The sequence below is a fragment of the Ostrinia furnacalis genome, unplaced genomic scaffold (genome assembly GCF_004193835.3).
Source record: "Ostrinia furnacalis isolate ACB-3 unplaced genomic scaffold, ASM419383v2 OfSCF4153, whole genome shotgun sequence".
Lineage (NCBI taxonomy): Eukaryota > Metazoa > Arthropoda > Insecta > Lepidoptera > Crambidae > Ostrinia > Ostrinia furnacalis.
In genome coordinates this window covers 777,882-789,967 of record NW_021134392.1, presented here as the reverse complement: position 1 = coordinate 789,967, position 12,086 = coordinate 777,882, and the positions used below count along the sequence as shown (strand labels likewise).

Here is a 12,086-nt window from a genome sequence, read left to right as displayed (position 1 = left end):
TTATAATCAGTGCAATAAAGCATTCGGCAGCTAAAACACGTCTTTCAATAAATCCCATCAGCGGTTGATACGGCGTAGTTGTCTGACATCTTGACATCAGTCTTACTTTGACACCACATCTTACACCTATTTTTACGTCGGAAAATAAAAGTATCTTCTAGCCGTAACTGCCACTATAAATGTTTTACTTTGGAAAAGTTTGTTTTATGTCTATAAGCAAGTGCCAGTAACGGTGTTTTACGCTGAGAAATTGTATTTTAGCAATATCTGGTGGAGATAAAAGTGAAGACAAAACAATATAAATTATCCTGTTTTCGCCTCCGAGATTTATTTTACCGTGTAGTACCCCTGTACGACAAGCCGAAAAAAAATCCATCAAGTCACGAAGTCGGGTACTTAATTCTTCCACACCGGTGACACTACTAAACAGCATTTTCTGAAATATTTTAGGTTTGTAACTTTCTTGTATATTGTTTCTTTCTCATGAAATCTCTATCTTGACATTAAACGTACTTAAAATTGAAAAGACACAGGTCTTTACGCGACATTTATGAATGAGTTACATTATGTACTCACGACACGTCGAACCGTCTCTTTTAGTTGAAATGGAATGCGAAAGTTTAAAATCTTAAACGTACTTAATGTGCAAATCGTTGAAAAGATAAGTAGACAGATGTCCTAAACGCGTAATCATGTGGCTTGACGGGATTTTTTTCCCAACGAGTGACAGTGTTACACGTTGCAGTGTTACTGGTTGGGAACTAGCGATCTAATTGGTGTTACACACTGATAATGCAGTAAGGATTCGTTTATTTGATACTGATTGATTACCAATCGATTCCTATTTTTCATTTTTATTTTTTGTACAGGCAGAACGCTTATAAACATTTTCACAGCTATGATGTCTTAATATTTAATAGGTTTTTTTTTTATTTTACCTATGTGTATGGTTTAAAATAACTTAAAAACCTCACAATAAGACATGTGTGGATGTTGTTCACTCACAAAATATTGTGTTTAATCCACGCATAACACGATAATATGCAAATAACAATAAATATTATTTCAAAACTTACACAAATATTTTTAATAAGTTAAAAGTTGTATTTTTAATCTAGCAAAGAAATATTTTCCAAGTTAGTTCTTAATTATTGTCTTATTAACTTTAATCTGATATAAAAATCAGCCCCGAATAAAAAATAAATATCTTAATTGACAGATGAATATCCAAACGGCAAGTAAAGTAGAATAGCTTACAAAAATCTAGAACCAATTATTATTTCGTGTTTTCTATTATTTAAATTAATTATTTTTGATGGCTTTTTTTATTTTCTTACACATATTTAACGCATTTTTTTAGTAATGCAAATTTGTGAAAAAGATACAATTTTCAGTATTTATAAGTAAGTTATTTAAGTAAGAATAATACAACTAATAGTTTTATTTAATGCCCATTTTTGAGCTTTCGATGTGGAACGCTTATGTGCCGAGTTAAAGCTGCTTTTTTGTCTTTACGTTCGCTATCCGTGTGAAGATATATTATATGTAAGTATTAATATAATATTATGTTGATTTAATTAGATAATTCCTAATTATAAACTTACCAAAATCCTGAAAAATTAAGAAAGAGCCAATGCTGTACTGATGAAAAAAGTATAGAGCGTTAGATATCTCTTTCACCTTATTACCATAAGCAATACTTATGAGCTAAAAAAGGCAATATTTTGAGTAATTATACCCCTACAGAACGCATTCCTAGCACGTCAAGCTATAGACCATCTGTTCCCAAAGTGGCGCAAAGACCTTTAAAGGGGGGCGCGGGCCATCTGTGTACTTAAGTATAAAATACCTGCGACCGCTGAGAAAATGCATTCCAAACTGCTCGATACGACCAATAAATAATCTTGACTGGAGGATGGGGGGCGCGGAATTTTTTGTATGGTCGAAAGGGGGCGCGTCTCAAATAAGTTTGGGAACCAATGCTATAGACTGAGGCATCTTATTGTGATGGATGCTATTTTCCGGCTAAAATATAATTTGATGTGCTGTTTACTGTTTACGTCAAATGTGCTAAGAACGCGTTCTGTTTAAAACAATGGGGGCTTCCAAGCGCTTTTTTCCTCCAAACCGCCATTGACTCAATTTAATGGATCAATTTAGCTAAAATCTGATTATTTTATTTAGTCTTGTTATATTTTTAGTCGGCCTCTAAGAAGTTTTATTACAGCCTTATTTTTTAGTCAAATAAATTAAATCATGTTGAATGAATGTTATTAGTATTGAAAGAATAGTTATGTTACAAATATCATTTCTGTGCGTTTTAATTTGCAATTTTGCTATTTACGTAGTTAGATTTGTAGTTTTGCATAAATGAAATTTATTTCATCGATATTGTTATTACATGCATTACAACTTGCCCAATTAATCTAAAGTTCTGATCAAAATATCTGAAATAAACATTACATTAGCTACACTTATAATTAAAGCGAATCAGACTATACATTACATATAGTTCGTTTTATCCACGAAGACGCGCCCCACCACTTTTGGGTCGAGGGAAACGCGGGGTGCGGGGAGTTTGATCCGAGCAATCCGAGCGTCATTATTGTAGTGTGCGTGTGCACTCATGGATGATTTAGCGTGTACCGATAACACTCAAACATTAGCGGAAGAATGGTGGGGCGCGTCTTCGTGGATGAAACGATCTATACAGTACCTTAATGTTTGCCATTGTCCTTACAAGATTACACAAAATAAATGCTATACCTACCTACCGTCTGTTCGCCGAGAGTTGATAAATATTATGAAATGTCTTGCAATAGCGACTGATTATCGCATTCTGTATGGCGGGCGTGGTACGAGCCACACAGCTGTCGTCAAGCGCCCCGGCCGGCGGGCGGCGGCGGCCACAGCGTGACCACTTTTAGTAGATTTCTACTTTTTTGGTAGATTTGAGGCAAAGAGAACGATGATTTAGTAGTGCGAAATCGTTTAGTAGATTTTGGTAGATAATTGGTATTTTTAGAACATTCTTATAAATGGTAGTCCAAAATTAAATTGTAACCGAGCCGAGAATCCAGGCCAAAAAAAAAAGGCCAGGCCAAATAATCTACCAACTTTTTCATTAAATCGACAAAAATAATTAGCGGGCCGCAATTTATAATGAGTTTAGAACCTCTGATATTTTTTTTTATCAACTCTCGGCGAACAGACTTTAGCCATTAAAAAGTCGTAATAGGCCAGCTGTACTGGTGCTAGGTTACAAACTAACGTAGCAATATCGTCCAGAGCTGGCCATGCGTCACGGGGGCGCATACGACGGCGGGGGCCCCGGGGGCTACGTGGGGGGGCCCCAGTCCCCCCCTACGGAACAGAGCTGCCTAGAACAACTGCTGTGCGCTCTCTGCGCACCCATCTGCAAGGAAATCGGCGTGGACCTACAGCAAGTCACGCAGCAGCAGGGCGAGCAAGTGCACCTCACTCAACCGCAGCCCCAAGGTATAGGTTCATTCGTTCAGTCACTCGTTCATTCAATCGTTCGTTCAACGGACATAGACAAGTTTTTCTGTTGCGCCGAAAATCGAATCCGTTCGCGGAGCAAAGCAACGCCATACACGCTGTATAATTTCCTAATAAAAATATTAAAATAAAACCGCCATATCGATGGCTTTTCGAAATTACAAGAGTCAAATTTGCCATCTGTCTAAGGGTTCATACTAGTTGCACAAAAACTTTTTGTATATCTCTTAAACGGTTGACTGCGACCATCTTTGCAACTGTCAAATTGTGAACCAAGTAAATAACTACTTGCTAGTATTTTAAATTCACCACGATTCTTCGCTCACTTAATGTCCGGTTGAACTAAGACATTTCCCATGTCCGTTTCTTATAAATATCTGATAAAAATTCTATTTTTATCTAATATTCATTTGTTTTCAATTTTTTTAACTTCATAATTAATTGATTTACTAATTGTGTATTCAGTTTTGTATTTTTCAGAATTTCCCGGAACGTCGGATGCATGCGACTATCTTCTTTTTATTTTTAACTTGTTTTTATTGAAATGGAGGCGAATAAAATTTAAAATGTCTGTTTTTGATTATTATTTTCTTTATTTTTTAGTTTTAAGTTTTTTTCGTGTTTTATTTTTATTCCAGGTGGTCTCCGATTATACTTTTGTTTTATTTCTGTATGTATTTATGTAAAATTATGCTTTTATCTATGTTTTTGTTTATTTATTGTACAAAATGTACATAAAAGCATTGTTTTACAAAACTTTTATTAGCTGTAACGTTGCTACTAACACCATATGTTGATATTATCAATTTAATTGGAAATATCAACATAACAGCTTCTCTGTACGCATGTATGTAAATATGGCACATCTATGAAGGCACTCAAAAATGGGCATTTTAAAAGAAATAAACTTTTTAGTCTTAATTAAATCACCTCCATTTCCATAAATATTTTTAAGTATAATTAAATGACATAGTTTTTTTCTTATTAGGTACATACTATGTTATTTAATTGTGTATTTAAAGATGCGACTTGGAACTTAATTTATTATACGTTCATTGAGATAATATCAACCTTACTCACGTATAATATGAATGAAATTAGCATGAATTACTCACTCTACGAATGTCTTTAAAAACTTGTTCGGCTGTGTTATGTATATTACAAAATCTATTTCTTTTTCAAACTACATAATTGAAAAGAGCATCAATTGATGCTGTTTTTTCGTCCTGTCTTGATGTGATATTCATCTACAGTATATTTCTGTCTCCCTCTACTTTAATATTGAGAAGTTTCTCATATTTCAACCATTGCTTGCACAACTTTTACTTCCAGCACGTAAACCACTGAACCATGTGAGCGTAGCATTGGTCCAAATTTGCCAGAGTGTCAAAAGATGGGGAAATACGCGACATCAGCTATCTCGCCCCTCAGTACCAATGGAAGATGTTTGTCTTGTTTTCATCATTCTTAAAAAACGCAAATTAATTTCCAAGTCGCGTCTCCCATTCCCAATCTCCACCACCCCCTCTAACCGTTACCAACTGTTTCAGAACTCAAAGGGCAAGGTTTCTCCAAGGATGTGTGCCGTAGCATGATCGCGATGTTAGACAAGGACGGCTCCGGCGGCCTGGGCTTCGAGGAGTTCAAGGCTCTGTGGATAGATCTGCGCAATTGGCGGGTGAGTTTACATCATTGTTGACGTTAGAACACCTCTAAATATTTGAACTTGTTTACCCCTGTTACAGGAGCAGGGACAGGGGCCCTGTATTTGAGTTTGAAAAAAGAAATGTGCACGTCTACGGCATTTGAATGAAATTAAATATTATTTAGTGTATTTTCCTTGTATTACATTTTTTAAACTTTTATTTATTAAATCGACTTATTATTGAATGATAAGAAAATGATCTCAAAAGATAGGTCAAAATGAGTGTTAATAAATTGTATAGCTCCGATTGTCCTTAATAAGGAAGGATAGTACATAATATGTAGCTATCATGCTTAGACATTTCTCCAAGAATTCATCCAGGCACAGTAAAAATATCAGTAGGGGCGTATGATAATGTGACTTTGTATGATAGACTAAAATTCGGGCAAGCAAGAGCCAGTGATTTCATAAAAGACATTTCATTTTATACAAATATAACATGTAATGTAACATATCTTCCCTTATTTTGTGGTGCGTGGTCATGAGCTGTGTTCCAGCTGCATATTTTGTGTTCTATGATGATGATCATGGTTGCAGGCTGTATTCCGGCTCTACGACACAGAAGGCCGCGGCGCGATCCCGGCTCACCATCTACGTGACGCACTCCATTCGGCCGGATATACTGTCAACGCGCATATACTCAACGTTCTAGCTCACAGGTACGTATTCTTCTTCCCCTTATAGCAGTCTTTCCCAAAGTGGGCGATAACGCCCCCTTGTGGGCGCTGCAGGCTTAAAGGGGGGCGGTAAGAGACCCAGAAAAAAAATCGGGACGTTGTGTAGAGGCTTGGGAGGCGTCATCTACTAGGAGGACTCTTAGACACCGACTGAGCTCGACTCTTGACTACAAAAATGGGGGGCGCTAAAAAATAATGTATTCTCAAAGTGGGCAGTAGACTAAATAAGTTTGGGAACCGCTGCCTTATAGTCATGGGCTTACCCAGGGAGCGGGATACAGGAAGGGCGCTGTAGTTCCAACTCTTTTTATTATTCTTCTGGTTAATAACACAACCTGCGTGATGCTCTGGAATCAGCCGGGTAATGTCAACATTCTAGGTCTCAGGTTAACCCTTTGATGCCTTTTAATGACGGTGGGAATTTAGTTCCCAACAGATTTTAAATGTTATTGCCTTGATTATAGGAATAATATTAATAAAAAAATTAAATAAAAAAATATTTTTCAAAAACAAGCTTTTAATGCTCTAGAGAATAAAATAAAACAAACCCATCAACTTATTACTTTACTCAATTTATATGATTAAAAGCTTGTCGCGAGATTTACTAGATGTATGTATTTAACTATTTGATTTTTTTCTTAGATCAAAGTTTTAGCAAGATCAAGTTACGTATTTAATGTATTTTTTATACAAGTAAATCTCGCGACAAGCTTTTAATCATATAAATTGAGTAAAGTAATAAGTTGATGGGTTTGTTTTATTTTATTCTTTTTAGAGCATTAAAAGCTTGTTTTTGAAAAATATTTTTTTATTTAATTTTATTTTCGACTTTTTAGTATTTATAATGCGGGTTTGAAAAGTTGAAATTTATTGAAACATTTTGGTTAAGGCGCAGCGTTAGTGATTATGACATATTATTTTTTATACACCCTCATAATATTCATATTCAGCTCTCAGCTCGTGCACCTTTGCAATGGGTTATTCATCTAATCAAAATGAAACTACTTACATTCATACTAAATGTAACGAACATTATTCCCATTTGATAGGGTTACGACTTGCGACGTATTAAATGAGCCCAAAGTCTACGGGGTTGTGTCGCTTTATTGCGGAGTTCCTATGGCCACATTCCAACTCCATAATTAGACCCTAGTATCATATAGGATTGAAGTTGTCGTCAATACAAATTAAACGAGCCCAAACTCGATGGTATTGTGTCGTTTTATTGCAAAGTTCATGTGACCACCTTCCAGCTTCATTATCAGACCCTAGTTATCATATTATGTGATTGAAGTGCTCATCAATACGAATCAAATGAGCGAAAACTCGATAAGGTGGTGTCGTTTTAGTGTGGAATTCCTATAGCCACCTGCCGGCTCTATCATCAGATCCTGTTTATCATATAAAATTGAAGTCCTCATTAATACGAATCAAACGAGCCCAAACTCGATGGTATTGTGTCGTTTTATTGCAAAGTTCCTATGACCACCGTGCGGCTCCATCATCAGACCCTGGTTACCATGTAGGATTGAAGTACTCGTCAATACGAATAAAACGAGCCCAAACTCGACGGGGTTGTGTCGATTTAGTACGGATTTCATAAGGCCACCTTCCGGCTCCATCATCAGACCCTGGTTACCATGTAGGATTAAAGTACCTACTCGTCAATACGAATCAAATGAGCCCAAACTCGATGACATTGTGTCGTTTTATTGCAAATTTCCTATGACTACCTTGAACTACCTTCCGGCTCCATCATCAGACCCTGGTTACCATGTAGGATTGAAGTACTCGTCAATATAAATTAAACGAGCCCAAACTCGACGGGGTTGTGTTGTTTCAGTGCGAATTTCCTATGGACACCTTCCGGCTCCATCATCAGACCCTGATGGTTACCATCTATAATTAAAGTACTCGTCAATAAAAATTAAACGAGCCCAAACTCGACGAGGTTGTGTTGTTTCAGTGCGAATTTCCTATGGACACCTTCCGGCTCCATCATCAGACCCTAATGGTTACCATACAGGATTATAGTTCTCGTCAATACAAATTAAACGAGCCCAAACTCGATAGGCCTGTGTCGTTTTATTGCGGAGTTCCTATGACTACCTTCCAGCTCCATCATCAGATCAGCTCCGTGTCATCATAATATTGCATTGTCATCCGACTTACACATGCATGCAAAATTCCAGCTCAATAGAAAACCGGGAAGTGGGTCAATTTTAAGTTGCAAGATTTGACGACAGACACCAGACATGTGAAAGTAATAAAAAAGCTTGTAAAAAGCTTGTAATAGACCCATCTCCAAATTGTCTGACTAACGTGAAGAGTGTATTCCAAATCCTCCATTAACCTATATTATGATAAAAGAGTCATTTTTCTGCAGTGAAATAGTGACACAATCGGCTTTTAATGCCATATATAATCTATGGAATATTTGACTGCCCATTGGAAGCCGGTAGTCGGTACACAAATAGAAACCAAATGTCTGATCTAAACTTATCAAATCTTACGTAACTTTATTATTATTAATTTAAACTTTATGTCCGCACAGATACGGTTCATCAGACGGGTACATACAGTTCGACGACTTCATAATGTGCGCCGTGCGACTCAAGACCATGATCGATAAGTTTTGCACTAATATTGCTAAATCATTTTAACTTTTACTGATAGGGACTTATTTTCAATACCTACTAAAGCCTGGTCCGTGAGCACGTAGAATTTTGTCCGATGACCCCAAGCTACCCATCCTTATCGCTCGCGCGTAATTATATTACTGTCGCGACTGTGCGACGGGCGCCCGCAGTGAGTGCGCAGGGTCATTGGTCAAAATTCTACGTGCTCACGGACCAGGCTTTACAGTCCGTTAATCAACAAATAGTCCACAAACCATTATTAAAAGTAATGTAATTTATTCAACAGATTTCTACGCTAGGCTAGGCTGTAGACGATCTTTTAAAGTAGGGTAGACTTTGATTATTGTTTTTTTTATTGCAATTAGTTGTTTTTTTTTTAAGTAAGCAGGCAGGGGCGTAGCTGCCGCCGTATCAATAATACGGGGCCCCAGTGCCGGATTTTTTTTATTAGATTTTGGAATGTCATATTTTTTGACGAAAAGCGCACCTTGATCTATGATCTTTTTAGGTCGAGCCCCTGACAAATTTTGATACAGGGCCTGTCTAAGGCAAACTATAGTCTGGTCCGAGAGCACGTAGAATTTTGTTCAATGACCCCAAGCTACCCATCCTTATCGCTCGCGCGTAATTGCTGTCGCGACTGTGGGACGAGCGCCCACAGTGAGTGTGCGAACGTGACAGCAACATAATTACGCGTGAGCGATAAGGATGGGTAGCTTGGGGTCATTGGACAAAATTCTACGTGCTCCCGGACCAGACTATACAGGCCAAGAGCTTCCTCGTTGTGGATAAAAAAAAAAAAAAAAATACGCCACTGAAAGTAGGCATTTTGTTTTTCTTTTTTTATTGTTGTAGGTACTTACTTATTTTGATTACTAAAGTGTGCATAATCCCAATGTAACAGCGAAATAGACTAGTAGGTACTTTATTTTTCTTACTTACTGTAGGTATTATCTTTAACTACCCTACAATTTACTGTGTACAATAATAACATTGTAACAATTCGAAACAGCGAAACAGTAGGTACTTTACAATGTATTTTTTACTCTGGTAGATTAGTACTTATTATCTTTAACTACCCTACAATTTACTGTGTGCAATAATCAAAACAGCGAACAACGAACCGCTGGAGAATCTTGAGCGTGACATGCAGTGGAACGCGTGAGGCGCCGGCGCAGGTTACAAGTGCAAAGTACGCACATCTGACGACATCCACTAGGGGAAAGGGGGAGATTGCAGATTTTTCTAACCGCTAGATAACTTTTATGTGTTTGGACTGATTATTCAATCGTAGGATAACTTTTAACTGAAGAATATTTAGATGGAGTTGCATCACCGTAACTCTAATGAGTGTTTTTGTATGGAGTTTGATAGACTTTGACGTTTGTTATAGATAAAGTAAGACGGTGCATTTGGTAGAGAAGAACTACACTGAACTGTCCTTTATTTGACACTGACAGGTGGGCCACCGTCAGTAGCGGATCGCTAGTTCCGACTTTTGCCACGGTGGAAACCATGTAGTTGAACGAAGACGGTGGCGCCCTTCTGTCAATGTCGTCGGTGGGACATTTCAGTGTAGTTCATCTTTATATTGACAATTTCATTATAGAATGTGACAGTTTTCTTATGGGTTTATATTCTTTCTTCTGCTAATGCAGGAGTCAAGCACGACAAGCAGTATTAAGTCTTTGTGGTTAAAAGAACTTTAGCTTTTAGAAGCTAAGACAAAGTTTTCATTCGATTCGATTTGATTTTTATTCTTCAGTCAAAATGTCAGACGATTGAAAAATTTGACCTATGTTATTGACAATTTTATTGGATCTTGGCGGATTACTGTTCAAGTTCGTCGTTTTTGATTATGCTAATCAATACTCGCTGCATTTTATGTATTACAAAGGTGGTATCATTGAGATAATTTGGTACCACCGGGCAGGACAATGCCAAAACTCAATTTCAAACAAAAGAAAGTTCTTATAATATAGATATCCCACAAAAGTAAATAAAAAAATATGGGGTCTAATCTTAACTCTGTTAATAATATTTCACCAAGATCCAGTCCTTATTAAATGTAACTTAAAATTTAAACAAAATGGCATCTCCTCTTTTACCTCTTGACTAATATTATTTGCGACAGTATAAGACTCAACAAATTAAATTACTCAACTAAATAAAACATTGAAAAGTTTATTATACGTGCAACTGTTCGCAAATAATAAAGCAACACATTTGGGCTTGTTCCAGGTTCACTAATATACTTTCTGTAACATCTTCTGTTCCTTTAATGTTCAGCAAAAGTGGTTGATTACGCTACACAATAAATTAGACTTTGGTTTGGTCAAATAAATAATAATGAGTCGCAAAAAATGCATTGAGACATTTTAGATTAGATTTCGCGTGAAAAAAACCTTTCATAGCCAAACCAAAGCCTTTTATCCTATTTTTTATACTATAATTTAATACATCAAATAAATAACAATTTTATATTTATAAAACTAGCGCCATAAACCACAGACACCGCACAACGCTTACTAAATGTCACCACCGCGCCAATTTAAACCTTTTATTAAATAAACATTCAAAATTACAGATACGTTCAAAGGAAGATCCTCGGGAGGCGAATACGCTACGTTCTCCCTCGAAGAATGGTTGAATCGCACAGTCTACTCGTAAGAATTTGTCCACAACGCCTTATACTGGCCTAATTCATTAATATTCGATGTTAAAGTACCATCTTGGTCTACGCGGTTGTTCAAAACTTATGAATTTTAAACCTACACACATATTGGACCTAATTGTTAAATACTATATAAGAAACATTATAAAACTTTACTCATGAGACTTAAATATTACAAGCTTTTTTTATAGTAATTAATCGCGTATATTGAGATAGGCCGATGCAATTTGATGTACCTTGTAAGAAATTATTCATTCTAAGTCACAAATTAACTTATTTCATGTCATTATTATAATTTGTTTCAAATACGGGTATAGGTACATAGTGTTTTATAAATTTTTGCATTTATAACATGAGCTTAGAATACATTGGCATTGTTGTTCTTCTTGACATCTTTTACCTGTCCTTTGATCTTCAACTTAAAAATATGTACTTTAGTTCATGTTAAAATTGCTATTGTATTTCTAAAACATCGTTTTTTCATTCTAACGAAAACAAATGCCTCGTTCATTATAAGATGTACAAACATATATTTTAATATAAGAGATATAGAATCAGTATTTTTTTATCCACCGAATTCTCATTCCATATGAAATGGTTTTGTTGTTCGATTTGTTCAGTGTTGTTGGTCAAATTGTTCGCCCAACATCCTTGTTTAGTTCTGTGCGATTTACCAACGCTATATGCTTCCGTATATGTTATTTTTATATAATTATTACCTTCAAAGATATAAATATGTATCCAAACTATTGCATTGTCTATGCATTTGTTAATTTTATTCAATATTATAATGACAATTATTGCTATTTATTGTTTCAATCGAGATCTGAAATAAAATTGTTTTCATTTATTTATATAAAAATATGTTTTAA

The 12,086-nt window shown here is 36.1% G+C and overlaps 1 protein-coding gene across 1 annotated transcript in view; it reads left to right on the top strand.

The window, feature by feature from the left end:
- The window catches only part of CalpA (calpain A), a 60,745-nt gene extending 48,810 nt beyond the window's left edge, over window positions 1–11,935 (top strand). The window contains exons 15-18 of the mRNA XM_028313156.1: window positions 5,070–5,197; window positions 5,762–5,883; window positions 8,456–8,529; window positions 11,128–11,935. Coding sequence (XP_028168957.1) covers window positions 5,070–5,197; window positions 5,762–5,883; window positions 8,456–8,529; window positions 11,128–11,210 — 407 coding nt within the window. The 3' untranslated portion in view covers window positions 11,211–11,935. The remainder of the gene's footprint in view (window positions 1–5,069; window positions 5,198–5,761; window positions 5,884–8,455; window positions 8,530–11,127) is intronic.
- The last annotated feature ends 151 nt before the right edge of the window (window positions 11,936–12,086 follow it).